Source organism: Rhinoraja longicauda, unplaced genomic scaffold (assembly GCF_053455715.1).
Source record: "Rhinoraja longicauda isolate Sanriku21f unplaced genomic scaffold, sRhiLon1.1 Scf000049, whole genome shotgun sequence".
NCBI classification, from domain to species: domain Eukaryota; kingdom Metazoa; phylum Chordata; class Chondrichthyes; order Rajiformes; family Arhynchobatidae; genus Rhinoraja; species Rhinoraja longicauda.
The window spans coordinates 609,502-635,371 of record NW_027601267.1 but is presented as its reverse complement, the minus strand read 5'-3'; the positions used below and the strand labels follow the sequence as shown (position 1 = coordinate 635,371).

Sequence of the window (25,870 nt, the reverse complement as noted above, 5' to 3'; positions counted from 1 at the left end):
AGCGGGACAGGCAGCATCTTTGGGGAGAAGGAATGGGTGACGTTTCGGCTCCAGACCCTTCTTCAGACAGAAGGGTCTCGACCCGAAACGTCACCCATTCCTTCTCTCCTGAGATGTTGCCTGACCTGCTGAGTTACTCCAGCATTTTGTGAATAAATACCTTCGATTTGTACTACCATCTGCAGTTCTTTTCCTAAACTTCTTCAGACAGATGTCGAGGGGGTGCCCGAGGGAGGGGCGAGTTGGCCGGTGGGGAGGGACGAGAGGTTCCGGGGGGGGGGGGGGGGAGATTCCCGGGGGGAGGGGCGACCGCGTGCTGGACGCCCGGCATGAACTACAACTCCCAGCGGCCCAAGCGGCCGGCGCATGCGCCCAGGATCCACCTGCCTGCCCTCCACGGCCTGGGGCGAGCGCCGCTTCCGCCCGCGCCATGTGTTTCGCTCCGCTCCACGCCGACTGGCGGCGGGTCGAGTTAGTTAGCGTCCTACAGCGCTGCCTCATCGGTGCGGCACTGGCCTTCCAGCCACGAACGCCAACTGGGCAGGAGGTGAACTCGGGCCACTGTCGGCCAGCGACCTACCTGCCTGTCTGCCGGGCGGCCCGCTGATTCTCTCTCTTTCTCCAACCCAGCCCGGACACTGCCCTCATCGCCTGCCTACCTACCTTCCTTCCCCAGCCCGCGTGGGGAGCGGGCGGCTGCTGCTCGCCCCTGGCCGGCTTTCCGAAAGTGGCGCGAAGAGCCGCCCACGTGACGCGGGGCGGGGCTCCACGCCGCCCGCCCCTCATTAACATAACGCCCGCGGCATCCCAGCGCCGCTCATTAACATAAAATACAACGTCATCGTAGCGCCGCACGCCGCCAGGGCAACGGTTTAAATGTGGAGCTGCACCCGGCGCCAGGGCAACGGAGCTGCCTCACGCGGGCTCACTTGTGGAGTGGGAACCGGCTGTTGCAATGTAGATCGCCATCTCCACAAATCCTCCACAGACACAAAGCCGTTGATCAGACTGTCTTTAGTCAACAAAGCAATAGTTTTAAACCCGTTTCCTGCACCTTTGTGGAAGCTTTGGGGCCGTGTGTCCCAAACCTCTCGGACCACAGCCATCACCTCCAGAGCCGCTGCCGCCCCCACATTCACAGAGTAAGTGTACGAAATGCAGCACGTCGCTACGATGAAATACAAAATAAATGCTATTGCCTTAACACTTCATACAATTTTATTGTTAAATTGTGCCGCCTGTGATAAGGAAAGTTTTCAAAAAATAACAGTGTCTTAGAAAATTGTTAAAACTGGACATAGCGAAATCATCTTGAAGCAAACTACATTTTGCAGAATAGGATGTATACGTTTATTAATTGACTATGTTGTAAATGAAGTCTGAAGAAGGGTCTCGACCCGAAACGTCCTGAGACGCTTGTCTCAGGACGGCCTGTCCCGCTGAGTTATTCCAGCACTTTGTGTCTATGTTGTAAATGTTATTGGATATAGTACCGAACTTACAATGTTCTATAGACTCTGGATCAGTTGCTGGTAGCTAATGTAACACCACTTTTTAAGAAAGGAGGGAGAGAGAAAACGGGGAAACCAGTTAGCCTTACATCGGTAGTGGGGAAATTCGTGAGTCGATTATTAAAGATGTAACAGTAGCGCATTTGGAAAGCAGTGATAGGATCGGTCAAAGTCAGCATGGATTTATGATGGGGAAATCATGCTTGACTAATTTTCTGGAATTTTTGAGGTTGTAACAAGTAGAATGGAGATGGGAGAGCCAGTGGATGTGGTGTATCTGGAATTTCAAAAAGCCTTTGACAAGCTCCCACACAAGAGATTAATTAGTGTGCCAAATTAGACCACATGGTATTGGGGGTAGGGTATTGACATGGATAGGGAACTGGTTGGCAGTCAGGAGGCAAACGGGAATTAACGGGTCCTTTTCAAAATGGCAGGCAGTGACTAGTGGGGTGCTGCAAGGCTCAGTGCTGGGACCCCAGTTATTTGCAATATATATTAACGATTTAGACGAGCAAATTAAATGTAAGTTTGCGGGGACAAAAAGCTGGGTGGCAGTGTGAGCTGTGAGGAGGATGCTATGAGGCTGCAGGGTGACTTGAATAGGTTGGGTGAGTGGGCAGATGCAGTATAATGTGGATAAATGTGAGGTTATCCACTTTGGTGGCAAGAACAGGAAAAGGGGATTATTATCTGAATGGTGTCAGATTAGGAAAAGGGGAGGTGCAACAAGACCTGGGTGTCCTTGTACATCAGTCACTGAAAGTAAGCATGCAGGTGAAGAAACCTAAGAAAGGTCTCGACCCGAAATGCCACCCATTCCTTCTCTCCAGAGATGCTACCTGTCCCGCTGTGTTACTCCAGCATTTTGTGTCTACCTTCGATTTAAACCAGCATCTGCAGTATTTTCCTACACAAAGCTAATGGCATGTTGGCCGTCATTGCGAGAGGATTTGAGTTTAGGAGCAAGGGGGTCCTACTACAGTTGTACAGGACCCTGGCCATAGAGTCATAGAGTAATACGGTGTGGAAACAGGCCCTTTGGCCCAACTTGCCCACACCGGCCAACAATGTCCCAGCTACACTAGTCCCACTTGCCTTTGCTTGGTCCATATGCCTCCGAACCTGTCCTATCCATGTACCTGTCTAACTGTGCCTCAACTACCTCAACAGCTTGTTCCATACACCCACCACCCTTTGTGTGAAAAAGTCACCCCTCGGATTCCTATTAAATATTTTCCCCTTCACCTTGAACCTATCGACCTCTGGTCCTTGATTCCTCTACTCTGGGCAAGAGACCCTGGTACTGATTTTGGATGATCATCCATGATCATATTGAATAGCGGTGCTGGATTGAAGGGCCGAATGGCCTACTCGTGCGCCTATTTTCTTTGTAATTCAGATTATGAAAGGACCTTTTTTAGAAGTAACACGCTCAATCTATTGGTATTAAATGTCACATTTATTGTTACATATCATGTAAGCAAAGTATTTTAAATTCCTCCTAGTGGAGTACCGCAAGGCTCGGTGTTGGGACCGCTGCTATTTACAATATACATTAATGACTTAGATGAAGGGATTAAAAGTAACATTAGCAAATTTGCGGATGACACAAAGCTGGGTGGCAGTGTGATCTGTGAGGAGGATGCTATGAGGATGCAGGGTAACTTGTAGTATAAGAAAATAACTGCAGATGCTGGTACAAATCGAAGGTATTTATTTCACAAAATGCTGGAGTAACTCAGCAGGTCAGGCAACATCTCAGGAGAGAAGGAATGGGTGACGTTTCGGGTCGAGACCCTTCTTCAGACTGATCTTGGACAGGTTGCGCGAGTGGGCAGAAGCATGGCAGATGCAGTTTAATGTGGATAAATGTGAGGTTATCCACTTTGGTGGTAAGAACAGGAAGGCAGATTATTATCTGCTATTGAGGGCGTGCAGCGTAGGTTCACTAGGTTAATTCCCGGAATGGCGGGACTGTCATATGTTGAAAGACTGGAGCGACTAGGCTTGTATACGCTGGAATTTAGAAGGATGAGACATATTGAAACATATAAGATTTATTAAGGGATTGGACACGTTAGAGGCAGGAAACATGTTCCCAATGCTGGGGGAGTCCAGAACCAGGGGCCACAATTTAAGAATAAGGGGTAGGCCATTTAGAACGGAGATGAGGAAAAACCTTGTCAGTCAGAGAGTGGTAATTCCGTGGAATTCTCTGCCTCAGAAGGCAGTGGAGGCGAATTCTCTGGATGCTTTCGAGAAAGCTAGATACAGCTCTTAAAGATAGCGGAGTTGGGGTATGGGGAGAAGGCAGGAACGGAGTACGGATTGTGAATGATCAGCCATGATTACATTGAATGGCGGTGCTGGCTTGAAGGTCCGAATGACCTATTGTCTATTGTATCCGCTGTTCCAGGTGTCAACTTCCCGACATCGGCGAGATCAAGCGCTGGCTCGGCGATCGTTTCGCTGAACACCTCCGCTCAGTCCGACTCAACCACCTGATCTCCCGGTGGCTCAGCACTTCAACTACCCCTCCCATTCCAAATCTGCCCTTTCTGTCCTGGGCTTCCTCCATTATCAGAGTGAGGCCCAGGGCAAATTGGAGGAACAGCGCCTCATATTTCGCTTGGGCAGTTTACACCCCAGCTGTATGAACATTGACTTATCCTACTTTAGCTAATCCCTCTCTATCCCCTCTCCCTTCCCAGTTCTCCCACTATCCTTCCTGTCTCCGACTACATCCTATCTTTGTCCCGCCCCCTCCCCTGACATCAGTCTGAAGAAGGGTCTCGACCCGAAACGTCAACCATTCCTTCTCTCCCGAGATGCTGCCTCACCTGCTGAGTTACTCCAACATCTTGTGTCAATCTAAAAATTATATGCCTCAGGTTATCGAATGAGATATAGATTATTAGATTTTTTGCATATTATATACAATTGGTTTTCATTTGTCAATGTTTCTATAACTCCCACTTTTTTTCAGGGTGGGGTAGTTAACCCCATGCCCAACCCCCAACCTGGAGGACCAGGGACTGCTTCGTCTGCCTCCTCACCCATGACCTGTCGAAGGTAGACACAAAATGCTGGAGTGACTCAGCAGGAGAGGTAGGAATGGGTGACGTTTCAGATTGAGACCCTTCCTCAGTCTGACTTCGAGCTGGACTCGACCTGAAATGTCACCTATTCCTTCTCTCCAGAGATGCTGCCTGTCCCGCTGAGTTACTTAGCAACTCACTTACTTACTGAGCAAGTTAAACATGATCATTGTTCAATTATATTAATATGCATGTATAATCATTCAGTGCCCAAATTTTGTTTCGTCCTATTTTCGATACACTTTTCAGTCACAATATTTCAAAAATAAAACCATGTTTGGGACTCTCTGGGATGGAATTTCATACTTCTGTTCACTTTTCTATGAATAATGTAATAGTGCAAGCTGTATGTGCCATTTCTATCCAATAAAAATGGTGATAGTTTTAATTTGTATTTGAAATATCATAGTCATGCAGCCCAAGCCTTCAGCCCAACTCATGATGTTCCATCTAATCATAGAAACATAGAAAATAGATGCAAGAGGAGGCCATTTGGCCCTTCTTGCTGCACTGCCATTCATTGTGATCATGGCTGATCATCCACAATCAGTAACCTGTGCCTGCCTTCTCCCCATGTCCCTTGATACCGCTAGCCCATAGAGCTCTATCTAACTCTCTTTTAAATTCATCCAGTGAATTGGCGTCTACTGCCTTCTGTGGCAAATTCACAACTCTGGGTGAAAATGTTTTTTTCTCATCTCAGTTTTAAATGCCCCCCCCCCCTTTATTCTTAGACTGTGGCCCCTGTTTCTGGACTCCCTGTTTGACCCACATCAATCTAAAGCTTTCTTATTCATATACCTGTCAAAATGTCTGTTAAATGTTGTTGTATCTGCCTCAACTACCTCCTTTGACAGCATGTTTCATAGGAGAGATTGGGTAGACTGCACTTGTTTGGCCTGGAGCAAAGGAGGCAACCCGGTTACAGTATATAAGATTGTGAGGCATAGATAACCCAATCTGTAAGGGTAGTCATAGAGTCATACAGTATTCAGCCAACTTGCCCATACTCACCAAGTTACCCCATCTACGCTAGTCCCAGCTAACCACATTTAGCCCCTATCCCCTTAAATCTTTACTGTCCATGTACCTGTCCAAATGTCTTTTAAATTTTGTGATAGAATCTACCTCAATGACTTACTCTCCCACCTCATTCCATATACTCACCACCCTCTGTATGAAAAAGTTACCCCTCGGGTTCTTAACATATCTTTCCCCTCTCATCCTAAACTTGTCCTCTGGTTCTTGATTTCCCTGTGCTGGATAAAAGACTGTACATTCAGTCTTTCTATTCCCCTCATGATCTCATGATCATATACACCTCTAAGATCATCCCTTATCTTCCTGCGTTCCAAGGAATAAAGTCCTAGCCTGCCCAATCTCCCTATAGCCGCCTTGAAGTCCTGGCAACATTCTTGTAAATCTCTGCACTCGTTCCAGCTTAACACCATTTTTCTATAGGAGGGTGACCAAAACAACATTTTTTCACACAGAGTGGTGAATCTGTGGAATTCTCTGCCACAGAAGGTAGTTGAGGCCAGTTCATTGACTATATTTAAGAGGGAGTTAGATGTGGCCCTTGTGGCTAAAGGGATCAGGGGGTATGGAGAGAAGGCAGGTACGGGATACTGAGTTGGATGATCAGCCATGATCATATTGAATGGCGGTGCAGGCTCGAAGGGCCGAATGGCCTACTCCTGCATCTATTTTCTATGTTTCTATCAAATGTGTCTTCAGCAATGTTTGGTACAACTGTAACATAACATCCCTACTTGTGGGCTGCATCAGTGAGGGAAGTTGAATATGGAAGTTGAATCACCAATCAATGATTTTGTTGAATGATGTGGGCTGAATTACCTGCAGCTCAACAGCGACAAGATTAAGGAGTTAGTGGTGGACTTTAGGAGGAGAGGAACATCCCTGTCTCCATCAATGGTGTGGATGTGCAGTTTACCAGGCAGTGCAAATTGCTTGGAGTGTACCTGGACAGTAAACTGGACTGGTCCAGGAATGCTGAGGCCCTGTACAATGTGGGAAGGCTTCGCTCCTTCAACATCTGCAGTAAGATGCTGCAGATGTTCTACCAATTGGTGGTAGCCAGTGCCATCTTCTTCATTGTCGTGTGCTGGGGCAGCAGGGTGAAGGCCGCAGACGCCAATAGGATTAACAAACTCATCAGGCAGGCTGGCTCCGTCCTGGGGGTGGAGTTGGAATCATGGGAGATGGTCTTGGAGGGGAAGATGCTCCACAAACTGGAGCATCCTGGACAATACAGCTCAGCCCCTCCATGACACGCTGGCCAACCTGATGAGCACGTTCAGCAACAGACTGGTTCCACCAAGATGCAGGACAGAACGCCACAGGTGATCCATCTTCCATGTGGCAATCAAACTGTACAACTCCTCCCCCTTCTGTCATGGGGTAGACTGACTCCCCCTCCCCCCCCCCAAAAAAGTTTTTTGCACATCCTCAATCCTTTCCATTCATCGCTTTAATTTCATGTTTCATGTATTTTGCGTTTTATCACTGCTGGCAGATCAATTTCCCTCTTGGGATAAATAAAGTTTTATCGTATCGTATTATGGCTCTGCCAGGCGAGATGCTGCATCCCTGAATGCTGCTGGTGCTTACCTCTGATGGTTCCCTGGCAGTATCCGAAAGTGTATCAATGAAAATGTCTGTGGCGACATGTTGCAAGCAGCACAGCAGAAAATCATGAAGTACTAGACCAGGTGGACCCATTGAGCCCATTCCTCGTAGAGAGGGGACAGGGAAGGGGAGAGGGTGTCACTGCCCTGGGCCCCGTGGTGCCAGCACTGCAGCGAGAGGGAGCCATGGACAAAGCCTCTCCTGTATTGGTCCAGCACCCTCAACCCCCCCTACTCAATCCCCCTTATTCCCCCCTCCTCCCCCCACTGACCCACTCCATCCCCCCTAATCCCACTTTCCCCTTCCCTCCGCCCACCCCCATTCCCCCCTCCTCTCCCCCCACCCCATTCCCCCTCCTCTCCCCCCACCCCATTCCCCCTCCTCTCCCCCACCCCATTCCCCCTCCTCTCCCCCCACCCCCATTCCCCCTCCTCTCCCCCCACCCCCATTTCCCCTCGCCTCCCTCACTCTCCCCATCCCCCACCCTCTCCCACTCTCCTCCCTCACCCCCTCCCCTCATTCCCCTCTCCCCTTCCCCCCTACCCTCCCCTCATTCTCCCCCCACTCTCCCCTCCACTCGGCCCCTCCACTTGGCCCCCACTCCCCTCTGTGGACCTGTTGGCGGCGAAAGCCACTTACCAGTGCCCCCTGCGTGCAACGCTGATCACGGTCGACCGACGGTGGCTGGGGCCCGGCGGGAGCTGGGACTACACCTGCAGGCAGCACGGCGGCGGGAGCTGGGACAATAGACAATAGACAATAGGTGCAGGAGTAGGCCATTCAGCCCTTCGAGCCAGCACCGCCATTCAATGCGATCATGGCTGATCACTCTCAATCAGTACCCCGTTCCTGCCTTCTCCCCATACCCCCTCACTCCGCTATCCTTAAGAGCTCTATCCAGCTCTCTCTTGAAAGCATCCAACGAACTGGCCTCCACTGCCTTCTGAGGCAGAGAATTCCACACCTTCACCACTCTCTGACTGAAAAAGTTCTTCCTCATCTCCGTTCTAAATGGCCTACCCCTTATTCTTAAACTGTGGCCCCTTGTTCTGGACTCCCCCAACATTGGGAACATGTTTCCTGCCTCTAATGTGTCCAATCCCCTAATTATCTTATATGTTTCAATAAGATCCCCCCTCATCCTTCTAAATTCCAGTGTATACAAGCCCAATCGCTCCAGCCTTTCAACATACGACTACAACTCTTGGTGGGCAGCGTGGCAGCGGGAGCTGGGACTACATCTCCCGGCGGGCAGCACGGCGGTGGGAGGCATGCACAAGATGGCGGAGTGGGAGGAGGAGAGCTGTCGCCATATTTGTGGGGTCGTCGACGACGCCGTCAGTTGAAGCGGCCGTCGTCGCCAACGTCATCGGTTGAAGCAGCCGCTGGAGGCGAGGCGGGAGGCGGAGGAGAAGCTGCCCGCTGGGAGTTGTATTCCAGGGATAGTGTGAGGCACTGGGCCCGGGCGGGAGCGGGGACTCGACGACACCGTCGATTGAAGCGGGCGCTCGAGGAGACTGAGGGTAACGATCAGTCGACGGGGTGGACGACAATCTCCCTCCTGCTCGGAGTCTCCCCGGGGCTGGGTGCGGGCGAGGGGGAGACGAAAGGGGAGAGGGAGCCACTGACCCCAGGCGGCCTGCCAATGGCCATCTTGTTTGGGGGAGTGGGGAGGGAAGCGCAATTAAAGTCGTACGTGTCCCATTGTGACGTCACACGCTGAGTACCTTTACGAAGTTGGATTGAAAGGTGATTTTTAAACTTTAAAATCTCCCTAACTTTAAAAATATAAGCCCAATTCAAATAAAACTTTTTATTGACAGTCGCCAGGACAATGGTGATTAAGGTGGTGCTAAAATTGTGGCACTATCCTTTACCGTTTTGGCTGTAGTTCCATCACAATCTCAGAAATACATACATATATGTATAAAAATATGATACTGGAGAGATTTTTTAATGTTATTTTCATTTGTCTGCAAAAGTATATTCCGTTTACTTGATGGGAAAGTTTTGCTTGTATGTGGTACTTCATATAGCCATGTAATACATAATATAAACTTATGGTTCCAGACTTTCTTCAACTGTTGTAAAATTAAAATTTGATTTTGATTTTGACCCATAATTGGACACAAAAATGTGACATTTTTTTACACATCATAACTTATGTGAAAATATGTACGTATCGTAATGGCCTACATTTGTCTAAACAAATTTTTTTTGAGGACCTTTGATATGCCTTTCCAAACCCGACTTTGCTTGGAGAAATTAGTTGCACATATTCATTTGGGAGAGTAAAAAATATCATGCTCATGTACGTAACTCATCGTGTCCTGAGAGTTAAGTACCATATAACCATATAACAACTACAGCACGGAAACAGGCCCGTTCGGCCCTACCAGTCCACGCCGACCACTCTCTCTGACCTAGTCTCATCTACCTGCTCTCAGACCATAACCCTCCAATCCCCTCTCATCCATATACCTATCCAATTTACTCTTAAATAATAAAAGCGAGCCTGCCTCCACCACTTCCACCGGAAGCCCATTCCATTCCATACAGCCACCACCCTCTGAGTAAAGAACGGAGATGAGGAAGAACTTTTTCAGTCAGAGGGTGGTGAAGGTGTGGAATTCTCTGCCTCAGAAGGCAGTGGAGGCCAGTTCGTTGGATGCTTTCAAGAGAGAGCTGGATAGAGCTCTTAAGGATAGCGGAGTGAGGGGGTATGGGGAGAAGGCAGGAACGGGGTACTGATTGATAGTGATCAGCCATGATCGCATTGAATGGCGGTGCTGGCTCGAAGGGCTGAATGGCCTACTCCTGCACCTATTGTCTATTGTCTATTGTCTACCCCTCATGTTACCCCTAAACTTTTGTCCCTCAATTCTAAAGTTATGTCCCCTTGTTGGAATCTTCCCCACTCTCAAGGGGAAAAGCCTACCCACGTCAACTCTGTCCGTCCCTCTTAAAATGTTAAAAACCTCTATCAAGTCCCCCCTCAACCTTCTACGCTCCAAAGAATAAAGACCCAACCTGTTCAACCTCTCTCTGTAGCTTAAGTGCTGAAACCCAGGCAACATTCTTGTAAATCTCCTCTGTACCCTCTCCATTTTGTCGACATCCTTCCTATAATTTGGCGACCAGAACTGCACACCATACTCCAGATTCGGCCTCACCAATGCCCTGTACAATTTTAACATTACATCCCAACTTCTATACTCGATGCTCTGATTTATAAAGACAAGCATACCAAACGCCTTCTTCACCACCCTATCCACATGAGATTCCACCTTCAGGGAACAATGCACAGTTATTCCCAGATCCCTCTGTTCCACTGCATTCCTCAATTCCCTACCATTTACCCTGTACGTCCTATTTTGATTTGTCCTACCAAAATGCAGCACCTCACACTTATCAGCATTAAACTCCATCTGCCATCTTTCAGCCCACCCTTCCAAAAGGCCCAAGTCTCTCTGTAGACTTTGAAACTCTACTTCATTATTAACTACACCACCTATCTTAGTGTCATCTGCATATTTATTAATCCAATTTGCCACACCATCATCCAGATCATTAATGTAAATGACAAACAACAGTGGACCCAACACAGATCCTTGGGGTACTCCACTAGACACTGGCCTCCAACCTGACATACAGTTGTCAACCATTACCCTCTGGTATCTCCCATTCAGCCATTGTTGAATCCATCTTGCAACCTCACTATTAATACCCAACGATTTAACCTTCTTAATCAACCTACCATGTGGAACCTTGTCAAAAGCCTTACTAAAGTCCATATAGACAACATCCACAGCCTTGCAACTATCAATTTCCCTGGTAACCTCTTCAAAAAATTCAAGAAGATTAGTCAAACATGACCTTCCAGGCACAAATCCATGTTGACTGTTTCTAATCAGGCCTTGTTTATCCATATAATTATATATATTGTCCCTAAGTATCTTTTCCATTAATTTTCCCACCACAGACGTCAAACTAACAGGTCTATAATTGTTAGGTTTACTTTTAGAACCTTTTTTAAACAAAGGCACAACATGTGCAATGCGCCAATCTTCCGGCACCATCCCCGTTTCTAATGACGTTTGAAATATTTCCGTCATAGCCCCTGCTAGTTCTGCACTAACTTCCCTCAATGTCCTAGGGAATATCCTATCAGGACCTGGAGACTTATCCACTTTTATATTTTTCAAAAGTGTCCGTACCTCCTCTTCTTTAATCCTCATAATTTCCATCACTACTCTACTTGTTTCGCTTACCTCACATAATTCAATATCCTTCTCCTCGGTGAATACCGAAGAAAAGAAATTGTTTAATATCTCCCCCATTTCTTCCGGCTCAGCACATAGCTGTCCACTCTGACTCTCTAATGGACCAATTTTATCCCTCGCTATCCTTTTGCTATTGACATATCTGTAGAACCCCTTGGGGTTTACTTTTACATTACTTGCCAAAGCAACCTCATATCTTTTTTTCGCTTTTCTAATTTCCTTCTTAAGATTCCTTTTACATTCTTTATATTCCTCAAGAACCTCATTTACTCCCTGCCGCTTATATTTATTGTATATCTCCCTCTTTTTCCGAACCAAGTGTCCAATTTCCCTGGAAAACCACGGCTCTTTCAAATTATTATTCTTTCCTTTCCACTGAACAGGGACATAAAGACTCTGTACTCTCAAAATTTCACCTTTAAATATCCTCCATTTCTCTATTATATCCTTTTCATAAAACAAAATGTCCCATTTCACTCCTTTTAAATCCTTTCTCATCTCCTCAAAATTAGCCTTTCTCCAATCCAAAATCTCAACCCTTGGTCCAGATTTGACCTTCTCCATAATTATATTGAAACTAATGGCATTGTGATCACTAGACCCAAAGTGCTCCTCAACACATACCTCCGTCACCTGACCCGTCTCATTTCCCAACAGGAGGTCCAACACTGCCCCTTCTCTGGTAGGTACCTCTACGTATTGCTGCAAAAAACTATCCTGCACACATTTTACAAACTCCAAACCATCCAGCCCTTTAACAGAATGTGATTCCCAGTCTATGTACGGAAAATTGAAATCACCCACAATCACTACTCTGTGCTTACTACTAATATCTGCTATCTCCTTACATATTTGCTCTTCCAATTCTCGTTCCCTATTTGGCGGTCTATAATACACCCCTATAAGTGTTGCTAAACCTTTCTCATTTCTGAGTTCCACCCAAACAGCCTCCCTAATCGAGCCTTCTAGTCTGTCCTGCCAAAGCACTGCTGTGATATCCTCCCTGACAAGCAATGCAACACCCCCACCTCTTCCCCCTCCGATTCTATCACATCTGAAACAATGAAATCCTGGAATATTTAATTGCCAATCGCAACCCTCCTGCAACCATGTTTCACTGATCGCCACAACATCATACTTCCAGATGTCAATCCAGGCTCTAAGCTCATCCATCTTTCTTACAATGCTCCTAGCATTAAAATATACACATTTAAGGGACCCATCATTTCTTATTCTCAGTTTATTTATTTTCCCTTCTTTCTCTCCTACATATTGGGTCTGAGTGTTTCCCTTTTCTGCCTCCTGCCTCACACACCTGCCTCTTACGATGCCGTTGGAAATCATGAAAAATGAATATTTTTCAGATCGATATTCATTTGTTTCTATGATGCTCAAGCCAAGTAAAAAATATATATGTCCAAAAATTCTTAACTCAACATACTTTAAAGCAAACGAGACATAATATGCTTACTTTGTTCTCCGTGTCCAAATCGTTACGTACATAAGCAGGCATCATTAACCCGCTGTTTTCATGTCTGGTGGATTTGTCAACTTATAAAAACATTTTAACATTTTATAAGTTTTATAAAAAACATTTTATAAGTAAGTGTAAGTGTAGTTTGTCAGTTTTCTGCTGACGGTGCTGCAGCCTGATGACCCTTTGTGTCTTTGGAGCGTCTGCTGGTTAAATACAGGAGACGTTCAATTGTCCAGCGTTATCTTCCTAATGAAAGCTGCCCATCGGACACCATCTTGTTTGTGTTTTGAAAGGTAAGATTTTGTTTGTATTTTAAATGTATTTGGGGGAAATACTAGCCGACTCAGGTTGAGATTACACCCTTCTGAAACATCGCGAAAATTCCCAATGCTTCTCCGGCGTCCTAATTGTCGCTGAAATCACTGACAAGTCGGTAAGTACTTGAGAGTTTTGAACTATAACACCTTGTATGGGTTACTTGAAAACCAAGCTTCACTGTAACAAGGAATAAACCGGATTTACTTCCAGTTATACATCCTATCCGTGGCGGTCCACAATGAAATTGGACAGTAAACCAATTTATTTACCGTCAGGCCATTTGACAGGTAGATTGGAGGCAACAGTTTGACAGCGTGGGAATTTTCGCGATGTTTTTAGCCTCCGCCATTAGACAATAGACAATAGACAATAGGTGCAGGAGTAGGCCATTCAGCCCTTCGAGCCAGCACCGCCATTCAATGCGATCATGGCTGATCACTCTCAATCAGTACGCCGTTCCTGCCTTCTCCCCATACCCCCTCACTCCGCTATCCTTAAGAGCTCTATCCAGCTCTCTCTTGAAAGCATCCAACGAACTGGCCTCCACTGCCTTCTGAGGCAGAGAATTCCACACCTTCACCACCCTCTGACTGAAAAGTGGGCTCCAAACCCAGATATTCAACCCACAAACCAGATATGCATCTCCCTTACATTTTCAAAGAATGCGCACACACTTTTCGCAAAAATCCAACCTGAGTCCGCTAGTATTTCCCCCAAAATACATTTAAAATACAAACAAAATCTTACCTTTCAAAACGCAAACAAGATGGTGTCAGATGGGCAGCTTTAATAGAGCTGTATTAAAAAAAAAAATTAAGTGGTTACGTAGATTTTTGCGAAAAGTGTGTGGGCATTCTTTGAAAATGTAAGGGAGATGCATATCTGGTTTGTGGGTTGAATATCTGGGTTCCACGCTGTCAAACTGTTGCCTCCAATCTACCTGTCAAATGGCCTGACGGTAAATAAATTGGTTTACTGTCCAATTTCATTGTGGACCGCCACGGATAGGATGTATAACTACACTTTAATGAATTAGAAAAAAGAAGTTCTACCATTGCAATAAAATGCCATTGAGACACCATGTTACGTACGTTAACACTTTTATGGTAAATTTTAAATTACCTGAAAAAACTACTTGCGGATGTGGAACTATCTTTCTTTCTTTTTGATAGAGTCAGACGGTTGTCAAACTTGTAAATAAATGTGTTTGCATTGGTTTTTACAACAATTAATTTCTGGGTGTCTATGTCACGCTTCTATGTCCCAGTATCATATTTATACACATATATGTATGGGTGTGTTTGTATGTGTGTATGTATGTGTATGTATATATAGTACTATATATAAACATAGCACAAAAAGTAAGGAAATTTGTGTTTGGTAGATTATTTCTTTGTTGTAACAATGCTTCTTGGCAATAAATCTTATACCGTTGGAAAGCCTGTTTATTTCCCTTTTAAATGGTGCCACATTTGTAAGGAACATGCATTTGTGGGATGAGCAGCAGAGCTGAGTATATGGGTTGCGCCCATGAAAAATTTGACAAATCTTCTCTGCCAATGCCAAACAGCTTATTCTGCTGTTGCTATTGACTCTTGTTTTGAGCCTCTGGTACCCCCAGGTGCTGACAAGAATGGGATGCCATCCCACAACAGTGTGTGACCAACGGTATAAGATTTATTGCCAAGAAGCATTGTTACAACAAAGAAATAATCTACCAAACACAAATTTCCTTACTTTTTGTGCTATGTTTAGATAGATAGTAGTTCTGTGCTTACCTGTATAAAAGAAACAGCACAAATCAATGTTGTAACTAACAAACTCCTATTGCATTTAAACGCATTATAGATAATAGGTGCAGGAGTAAGCCATTCGGCCCTTCGAGCCAGCACCGCCATTCACCATGATCATGGCTGATCATCTACAATCAGTTCCTGCCTTCTCCCCATATCCCTTGACTCCGTTATAATTAAGAGCTCTATCTAACTCTCTCTTGAAGGCATCCAGGGAATTGGCCTCCACTGCCTTCTGAGGCGGAGAGTTCCACAGCTTCACAACTCTCTGAGAGTGGTGAGTGCCTGGAAAATGCTGCTGAACGTGGTGGTGGAGTCATTTCAGACACTTTTGGGTAGGCATATGGATATGAAGGGAATAGATAGATCTGGATTACGTGCAGGCAGATAAGAGATGGTCTTAGCATCATGTTTGGCACAGTCATTAAGGGCACAAGGGCCTGTTCTTGTGCTGTACTATTCTATGTTATATCTACCATTTCTTACCCCTCAGCTGGTGCTGAACCCACTGAGTTTCCCCAGCAGATGTTTTGTTGCACCAGATTCCAGCTTCTGTAATGTTTCTTGTCTCCATGTGGATAGAGCAAGCCCTTCAGAAGGCAAACACTGTATTGATCATTATTGATGATGAGGAGAATAGTCTTGGGCTATTGATCAGCTGGAAACTTGAGCAGTGCCATGGATTTGAATCTTGATAAGTATGAAGTGATATATGTGGGGAGGTCAGATAAAGTACATACACAATGAAGGGTAAGCCCCTGTGAGTATTGAGGAACATGTGAAACACAAAGTGCTGTAGGAACTCAGTGTGTCAGGCAGCATCTGTGAGTCTCTCTTCCATCCACCCACCCCACCATCGACTTCATAACAGGTATAACAGGTATAACAGAGCTTTATTTGTCGTTCGGTACTTCGGTACCGAACGAAACTACATAGCAGTCATAGAAAAAAAAAGAAAAAAAAGAACACAAGACACATAACCCCAACACAAACGTCCATCACAGTGACTCCAAACACCCCCTCACTGTGATGGAGGCAACAAAACTTCCACTCTCTTCCCCACGCCCACGGACAGACAGCTCGTCCCCGACCGACCCGCACATCCACACCATGTTGCCTCGGAAAAGCAGACAGCATAATTAAGTACTATTTTCACATGCCGATCATTCCCTTTTCTCTTTGGACAGAAGATTCACAAGCTTGAAACTCGTATCACCAGATTCAGTAACCACTTCCTCCCTGCTGTAATCAGACTACTGACGGTCCTCTCATGTGCTACGAGTATAGTCCCAATCTCCCAACCTACCCTGCCAGGACCCCGCATTTTTTTAAATCCGCATTTTCTTTGTAGTATAACACTATAATCTACGGTCTGTTTACTCTAATTGCATTGCCTGTTATATTATATATGGCTTGGCTCCACTCGTGTTGGTATGATTTGACTGGAGTGCTCTCCACCCACCTTGCAAAGCAAGGTTTTCACCATATTTCTGTATATGTGATAAGAATAAACCAATATCAATAACAGTAGTTCAAAATGAAATTACTGAGGGAACATCCAGTGAGACTTTACCAGTGAAGCCAAGAAATAAGGAGGAGTGATCACATTGTTAGGATTGTTCTATAGACCCTCTAAATAGCGCATGAAAATTAGAGGAAATGTGCAGGGAGATTGCAGAGAGTTGCAAGAATAACGCAATTTTGGTATGGACTGGAACTGCCATTGCGTTGTGCTTAGATGAGGTGGAATTTGTTGAGTGTGTTCAGGAAAGTTTCATACCATAACATATACAGGTACTTACTGAGGAGACGGAAAAGCTGGACCTACTCTTGGAAAATGGGGGAGGGCAAGTAACTGGGGCATCAGTAAGGGAGCACTTTGCAACCTGTGAGCACAGTTCTATTTATTTTTAAATGGTTATGGAAAAAAGACAGACCAAGTTAAAGCTCTAAATTTGCAAGGTAAATTAGGTCAGGAGCTTGCTAAAGTTGATTGGGATATGTTGTTTCCAGGCAAGTAGAAGGCTTTTAAAAGTGAGACTGCAAGAGTCCAAGGTCTGCATGCAGACCTTGCATGTTCCTGTTAGAGTGAAGGGAAAGGTTACCAGGAGTCGACATCGAAGCTCTGGTCAGAAAAAAAAGGCCAGGTCTTCTTTTTTTGTCAGGTACAGGCAGCTGGGAGCCAGTGAACCTCTGGAGGAATATAGGAGATACAGGTATACTTTAGAAGGAAATCAGGAGAGCACAGTGGGTGGAGATAGCTTTGGCAGGGAAAAAGAATGAGAATCCAAAGAGATTGAATAAGTATATTAAAGGGGAAAGATTAACCTCAAATAAATGCAAGCATTGCAATTGCCTTCCTTACTAACGATTCGACTTTCAAATTAACATTTGGGAAATCTGCACCAAGTCCTTGTACACCTCCGATTTCTGAATTCTCTCCCCATTTAGAAAATATTTACGCCTTTATTCCTACTACCAAAATGCATGACTCCACATTTTGCTACACTGTATTCCATCTGCCACTTCTCAGCCCACTCTCCAAACCTGTCCCTTCTGCTAAGTCCCTGCTTTCTCCACACTACCTGTCCCTCCATGTATATTTGGCCACAAAGCCCTCAATTCCTTCATCCAAATCATTGATATATGTTGTGAAAAGTAGCGGCCCCAACACCGACCTCCGCTACTCACTGGCAGTCAATCAGCCCTTTTTATTGCCACTTTTTGACTTCTGCCAACCCCAAAGCTAACGTGCTATCCACGCTAGTATCTTCCCTCTAATACCATGGCTCTCAAGCACTTTAGCAGCCTCATGTGCGGAACCTTATCAAAGGCCTTCTAAAAATCCAGTGAAACCACATCCACTGACCCGCCTTTGCCTATCCTGCTATTTAATTCTCAAAGAATTCCAACAGGTTTGCCAGGTAAGATCTTCCTTTCACAAAACCATGCTGACATCAGCCTATTTTATGATGTGCTTTAAGTACTCAGAAACCTCATCTTTTATAATTATGGACTCTAAAATCTTGCCAAGTACTGAAGTCAGGCTGACCGGCCTACAGTTTCTACTCCTGTTTCATTCCCTTTTTGAACAGCAGAGTAATATTGGCAATTTTCCAATCGTCTGGAACCACCCCTAATGCTAGTGATTCTTGAAAGATCACAATTAATGTCTCCACAATCTCTAAAGCCACCTCTTTCAGAACCCTGGGGTGCAGTCCATCAGCAGGTGACTTATCCACCTTCAAACCTTTCGGCTTCACTTCAGTGCCAGTTACAATACAATACAATATATCTTTATTGTCATTGTACAGGGGTACACGGAGATTGGGAATGCGCCTTCCATACGATGCAATAGATTAATTAGCTAATCAGTATAAATTTATACAACCCAGTGAAACAAAATTTAAAATAGTTTTAAAACAGTATAATGTGCAAGTAAGTCTGTGCCGGTTCACTGTGCGATGTGACCATCCAGCTCAGCAGGACCGGTTCATAGCAGTTACGGCCCTGGGGATGAAGCTGTTCCTGAGTCTGGAGGTGCGGGCGTAGAAGGCCTTGTAGCGTTTGCCCGATGGTAGAATTTCAAACAGACTATTGCAGGGGTGTGAGGAGTCTTTGTGAATGCTGGTGGCTTTTCTGAGGCATCGTGTGTTGTAGATGTCCTCCAAGGCTGGTAGCTGTGTTCCGATATTCTTCTGAGCTCTATGGACTACCTGCTGAAGAGCTCTCCTCTCTGCCTCTGTGCAGCTGAGGTACCACACAGGGATGCCATGCGTTAGGATGCTCTCTATGGTGCAGCGGTAGAAGGTTGTCAGCAGCTGTTGGGGCAGACCATACTTTTTCAGTGTTCTCAGGTAGAACAGTCGTTGCTGCGCCTTCTTGACCAGCGCAGCGGTGTTAGTGGACCATGACCCTCTGAAATGTGAGTGCCGAGAAACTTGAAGCTGGACACTCTCTCCACACTGTCCCCATTAATAAAGATCGGAGCCTATTCCCCGTTGTGTGATCCACGGAAGTTGATGATCAGCTCCTTGATCTTGGAGGTGTTTAGGGAACTGAGCACCAGTCCTCCAGGTTCTGCAAGAATGTAGCAGAGTCGTCCTCGTCCTTAAGGATGTCATCATTAGAGCTCCTATTGGGATCCATTCACAAAATGCTGGAGTAATTCAGCAGGACAGGCAGCATCTCGGGAGAGAAGGAATGGGTGACGTTTCGGGTCGAGACCCTTCTTCAGACTGATGTCAGAGGGGCGGGACAAAGGAAGGATATAGGAGGAGACAGGAAGATAGAGGGAGATCTGGGAAGGAGGAGGGGAAGAGAGGGACAGAGGAACTATCTGAAGTTGGAGAAGTCGATGTTCATACCACTGGGCTGCAAGCTGCCCAGGCAAAATATGAGGTGCTGTTCCTCCAATTTCCGGTGAGCCTCATTATGGCTCTGGAGGAGGCCCATGACAGAAAGGTCAGACTGGGAATGGGAGGGGGAGTTGAAGTGCTCGGCCACCGGGAGATCAGTTTGGTCAATGCGGACCGAGCGCAGGTGTTGAGCGAAGCGATCGCCGAGCCTGCGCTTGGTTTCGCCGATGTAAATAAGTTGACATCTAGACCAGCGGATGCAATAGATGAGGTTGGAGGAGGTGCAGGTGAACCTTTGTCTCACCTGGAAAGACTTTTTCAAGACTGGGTCCTTGGATGGAGTTGAGGGGGGAGGTAAAGGCGCAGGTGTTGCATCTCGTGCGGTTGCAGGGGAAAGTGCCCGGGGATGGAGTGGTTTGGGTAGGAAGGGACGAGTGGACCAGGGAGTTACGGAGGAAACGGTCTCTGCGGAATGCAGAGAGGGGAGGGGATGGGAAGATATGGCCAGTGGTGGGGTCCCGTTGTAGGTGACGGAAATGTTGGCGGATGATTTGTTGGATCCGCTGGCTGGTGGGGTGGAAGGTGAGAACGAGGGGGATTCTGTCCTTGTTGCGAGTGGGGGGAGGGGGATCAAGAACAGAGCTGCGGGATGTGGAAGAGACCCTAGTGAGAGCCTCATCTATAATGGAAGAGGGGAAGCCCCGTTTCCTGAAGAATGAGGACATCTCTGACGCCCTAGTGTGACCCACTCCCCTGACTAACTCTCCCCTCCTTAACGTGCAGCCCTCCACTCACTCCGCAACAACCCGGACTTAATCATCATCCTGCCCTCCTATTGGGATCCGAAGATTACCTTGCAGGATTCCGAGACAACGATTGCAGCTTGCCAACTCTTCACCTCTTGGAGTTCCTTCTCACATCCACCCCCTTCGAATACAGAAGCAAAAATCGCAAAGTCTGTCTGATATTGGCCCAACTCCCTCTTACTCTGTCTCAGTCTCTGAAAACTGTGAGGGTGAGAAACAGCGTTGGGTGTTCTTGTTGGTTGCTTCCAGGCAGTGTGTTGGGCAGTCACTGCTTTCCAACCTGCACAATCCCTCTTTGATTCCTCGTCCCTGGCGTCAGCAGCTTGATGTTCAGCTTCCACATCCCCCTACCTGCCATCTGCTTCAAAGAGGTAATTTCTGTTTCTGGTCGTGACCCTGTGTTAGTGGTAAAAGTACAATGGCCATTGTAAAGAACTGAGGGAGGTGGCTGGAGGTGGCAAGTGATCCTGGTGAGGAGGGGATGGTGGGTAGATGGAGGAAATGGTGGAAACAGCCTTGGAGGCTGGGAGGTGAGAAATTGAGACAACCTCGGGCTCCTGATTGTGTAACCTGATAATGAACGTGGAGGAATGAGATAAGGGAATGACACGAGCCAATTGGGATGAGTGGGGGAGGGAGGGGATCGAGCACTGAGTGGGCTTAATAGTGAGTGTATGGATGGAACCAGGTGGGGAGAAGAAACTCGGTAACAAGGGGAGGGGATAGCAAAAAAGATGGTGTGCCAGAGGACGTGGGTAATCAGCAGAAGAAAGGAACAGGCGATGCGTTTACCTGAAATTGGAGAATTCAATATTCACGCCATTGGATTGTACACCAGAATACGACGTGCTGTTCCACCTTAAGTTAACTAGTTCTGTCATCACAGATGCTGTCTGACCTGGCGAGTGTTTCAACATTTTGCTTTTATTTGAGTTGTTTGAACAGATTATGATAATATTTGAAAGTTTTCCAATTGTACTGGACTCTACATTTTCTGTTTTACAGAAATTCCTAGAGATGGAAAAGCAACATTGGGTTCAGCAATTATTTCCACCCCGCTTCTGCGCAGAAGATCTGTTTGTAGGAGACCACTCGCAGGTCTTGCTGCTCTCTGAACGCTTTGCTGCCAGCAGAGCCAAACAAATTAAACATATTTACCAGCAGGAAATTCGTCATTTTCATCAAGAAAAGAAATCAAAACGAAAAAGTCACGTGGCAGGGCTGATTGTCCATGAGCCTAGTCCTACTAATGATCAGATTGGCCAGAATCACCTTCAGCTGCACGAATCACACAATTCATGTCAAACTCCCACTCATGGAAAGGAAGAGCTGTGTATTCCAAGTACTGAGAAACAAGCAATGTGTGGTAACATGGAGCAATGCAAGATGAGAGCTCAACTGGCTCTGGCCCAAACACAAATCGCTGAGCTGAAAGCAAACTACAAGGAACTAGCAGAGAGTCTGGAAATGAAAGGTGGTCAGCTGCGCCAAGCCCAACAGGAATTACAGGGCAGAGCTCTGAAGGACAATCTCAATGTCCAAGAAATTCATGCAAAAGAATTTCAAATTAAACGTCTCGGAGAGGATCTTCGGAATCAACTGATGACTGTAAGCAAGCTGAGATCAGAAGTGCATAAGACCAAGCTCAAATCTCAGGAGCTCCAACGAAACAAGGAGAGGCTCCTCTCATCCTGGGAGCAGCAGGCATTGTGTCACCAGTTGGAAAAGGCTGTCTTGATGGAGAAGATAAAAGAACAATCTGCAACTGACCTGAAGAAACTGCAAATGGAACTGGATGATGTGACAGCTGAACTCAGAGCAGAAAAGTGTCATTCTGCTCGAAACAAGAAAGATTTGGAGTTGTTGTGCAAACATTTAGCCAGCTTACTTTCCTCAAAACCCCGTTGAAGCTTTTAACACTGAATTTGTAACGAAATGAAATGACTATCTTGAACTAAACTTATTTGTTGGGTTCAATTGATGCAAATTTGCTGCTTTGCTGTTGGCTGATCGCATGCAGTTAAATTGATTTTATGCAATTAACATTTCTGTTGATTGAATACAATCCCAAATCTCTTTCTGGAGAGATTTTCAGGTCATTTCTGATAATTATGTGACCATTGAATACTACAAAGTCTATTTTGGTCCATGTGTGTGCCAGGTGCTGTGATTTCAGCAGCAACCTGCAATCAAGTTGCTGTTAACCAGTTGTGACTGTAAGAACAGAATGGACAGATAGAATCATGCTGAAAAAAATCATTGGTGTTGCCTTTTCAATGCTTTTTAATACAATGGCTGCAGGAGCAGACATAATCTCAATTTGAAAACTCTATTGCTGTTTTCCTTTCAATCTCTCCTGTTGCTATTTTTTTTCTCATGTTTTCTATTTCTTAGACTCGCTCAGTGTCTCTGCTCGCTGTGCCTCTGTCTCCGCGACTGTCTTGTTTGCCCTCCATATCTGCATCGTTCAGTCCACCATTGTCCCTTTTTCTTAAATGGATTCAGCAAGATGCCAAAGAAGGTGAACATGGGTATTAGGTGCAGAGGAGGAAAAGCCTGCCCTGCCTACTTCAAAACCATATTTCCACCCTGTATCCTTCATAATTTTTGTGTCCATCAATATTTCTGTCTTCTTGGGTCTTTTCTGTGATTTGTCGTCTGGAGATTTACATTCGGAGTCATACGGCATGGAAACAGGCCTGTTATCTCAACTCCTTCAGGCTGACCAAGATGTCCCATTTAAGCTAGTCCAATTTCCCTTTGCTTTAAACCTTTCTATCCATGTACCTATTATTTAAATGTCATTGTACCTGTCTCAACTACTGCTGTGGCAACTCACCCAAAATCTAACGCCTTATCTTTATCTGAATTAATCTGAATTAAAACATTTGTCCAGCTGATCAAGATCCTGCTGTAATTCCTGAGAAGTGTCATCAGTCTGAAGACGAGTCTCGACCCGAAATGTCACCCAATTCCTTCTCTCCAGAGAAGCTGCCTGTCCTGCTGTTACTCCAGCATTTTGTGTCCATGTACTGTCTACGATACCCTGTCTATTGGGATGGCGGGACTGTCGGATGAGGAAAGATTGGAAAGACTGGGCTTGTATTCACTGGAGTTTAAAAGGACGAGAGGGGATCTTATAGAGACATATAACATTATGAAAGGACTGGACTAGATGCAGGAAAAATGTTCCCAATGTTGGGGGAGTCCAGAACCAGGGGCCACAGTCTAAGAATAAAGGGGAGGCCATTTAAAACTGAGGTGAAAAAAAAACTTTTTCACCCAGAGAGTTGTGAATTTGTGGAATTCTCTGCCACAGAGGGCAGTGGAGGTCAATTCACTGGATGAATTTAAAAGAGAGATAGAGCTCTAGGGACTACTGGAATCAAGGGATATGAGGAGAAGGCAGGCACAGGTTACTGATTGTGGATGATCAGCCATGATCACAATGAATGGCATTTCTGACTCGATGGGCCAAATGGCCTCCTGCACCTATTTTCTATGTTTTCTATACCACCTGTTGTGGCGTCATCTATAAACTTACTAATCAAGTCTTGTGCAATCGCATCCAAATCAGTGCTTATAAACCATGAACACCAATGGGTCCAACACCGATCTTTGCAGCATGTCGCAACCATACAGAACCATATCAAATACCCAAACCTGAGGCGTAGCTATGGGCACTCGCATGGGCCCTAGCTACGCCTGCCTCTTTGTCGGGTACGTCGAACAATCCCTGTTCCAGACGTACACTGGCCCCATCCCCGAACTCTACCTCCGCTACATCGACGACTGCATTGGTGCTACCTCTTGCACCCATGCAGAACTCACTGACTTCATACACTTCACCTCCAATTTCCATCCTGCCCTTAAATATACCTGGACTATCTCTGACATCCCTCCCGTTTCTGGACCTCACCATCTCCATCACAGGAGACAGACTACTGACGGACATTTACTACAAACCCACCGACTTGCACAGCTATCTGGACTACACTTCTTCCCACCCGGTCCCCTGCAAAAAGTCTATCCCCTACTCCCAATTCCTCCGTCTACGCCGCATGGGAGGAGTTGGCTGCGCCTAACGGCTGCGGCTCTCTGGCAGTCTGTTGTCTTTTTTTCTTTTTTTTTGTTTGTGTCGGTGTTGGGATGGTTTTTGTTTCTGTTTTTGGCTGTGTATGTGTGGTGTAGGGTGTGGGGAAACCTTTCTTTTATTAGGTCTCTTCCCCGGGGCGCAGCTCGCCCGCGGGGCCTTCCATCACCCGGCGCGGCTCGGCCGCTGGACTTAACATCGCCGGTGCGGCTCGGCAGCGGGACGTTTCAGTGCCCGGTGCGGCTCGGTCGCTGGACTTAACATCGCCCGGTGCGGCCGCGGGACGTTTCAGTGCCCGGCGCGGCGCGGCGCGGCCGCTGGACTTAACATCGCCCGGTGCGGCCGCGGGACGTTTCAGTGCCCGGTGCGGCTCGGCCGCGGGACGTTTCAGTGCCCGGTGCGGCTCGGCCGCTGGACTTAACATCGCCCGGTGCGGCCGCGGGACGTTTCGGTGCCCGGGGCGGCTCGGCCGCGGGGCCTTCCATCCCCTTGCGGGGGCTGTGCGTGTCGTTTGCCTCGGTAGGGGTCGAGCTGCCTGTCCGTGGGTGCGGGGGGAAGAGAGGGGAAGTTTTGTTGCCTCCATCACAGTGAGGGGGTGTTTGGAGTCACTGTGATGGATGTTTGTGTTGGGGTCGGGTGTCCTGTGTTCTTTTCTTTTTTGTTGTGACTGCTGAAATTTCGTTCGGTATTTATACCGAATGACAATAAAGTGTTGTTATACTGTTATACTGTTATATCTGCGCCCGGGATGAGGTGTTTCACACTAGGGCTTCCGAGATGTCTCGTTCTTCAGAAAACGGGGCTTCCCCTCCTCCATTATAGATGAGGCTCTCACTAGGATCTCTTCCACATCCCGCAGCTCCGCTCTTGCTCCCCCTCCCCCCACTCGCAACAAGGACAGGATCCCCCTCGTCCTCACCTTCCACCCCACCAGCCAGCGGATCCAACATATCATCCACCAACATTTCCGTCACCTACAACGGGACCCCACCACTGTCCATATCTTCCCATCCCCTCCCCTCTGCGTTCCGCAGAGACCATTCCCTCCGTAACTCCCTGGTCCACTCGTCCCTTCCTACCCAAACCACCCCAACCCCTGCAACCGCACGAGATGCAACACCTGTCCCTTTACCTCCCCCCTCAACTCCATCAAAGGACCCAAACAGCCTTTCCAGGTGAGACAGGTTCACCCTCACCTCCTCCAACCTCATCTATTGCAGCCGCTGCTCTAGATGTGAACTTATTTATATCGGCGAAACCAAGCGCAGGCTCGGCGATCGCTTCGCTGAACACCTGCGCTCGGTCCGCATTAACAAAACTGATCTCCCGGTGGCCCAGCACTTTAACTCCGCCTCCCATTCCCAGTCTGACCTCTCTGTCATGGGCCTCCTCCAGTGCCATAGTGAGGCCCGCTGGAAATTGGAGGAGCAGCACCTCATATTTCGCCTGGGTAGTTTGCAGCCCGGTGGTATGAACGTCGA

The 25,870-nt window shown here is 46.7% G+C and overlaps 1 protein-coding gene across 4 annotated transcripts; it reads left to right on the top strand.

Annotated features, from left to right (window-relative positions):
- The first annotated feature begins 418 nt into the window (after positions 1-418).
- LOC144612503 (coiled-coil domain-containing protein 160-like) lies at positions 419-22,537 on the top strand. Of its 4 annotated transcripts, none has more exons than XR_013549681.1 (2): positions 419-1,142; positions 4,501-4,889. XR_013549681.1 is itself a non-coding variant. In XM_078432086.1 (2 exons), exon 2 carries the CDS (start codon positions 21,314-21,316, stop codon positions 22,202-22,204), a length of 891 nt encoding a protein of 296 aa, XP_078288212.1. In that variant the 5' UTR covers positions 419-1,142; positions 21,302-21,313; the 3' UTR covers positions 22,205-22,537. The 4 variants fall into 4 exon arrangements, 2 of the variants coding, with proteins under 2 accessions (XP_078288212.1, XP_078288211.1); XR_013549680.1 differs by having other exon boundaries at positions 3,931-4,889; XM_078432086.1 differs by lacking the exon at positions 4,501-4,889 and adding an exon at positions 21,302-22,537.
- The last annotated feature ends 3,333 nt before the right edge of the window (positions 22,538-25,870 follow it).

Coding starts and splice junctions, on each gene's coding strand:
- LOC144612503 (XM_078432085.1), top strand. CDS start 20,623: ATGTTCAGCTTCCACATCCCCCTACCTGCCATCTGCTTCAAAGAG. Junction 20,668..21,301: donor CTGCCATCTGCTTCAAAGAG/GTAATTTCTGTT, acceptor TCTGTTTTACAG/AAATTCCTAGAGATGGAAAA.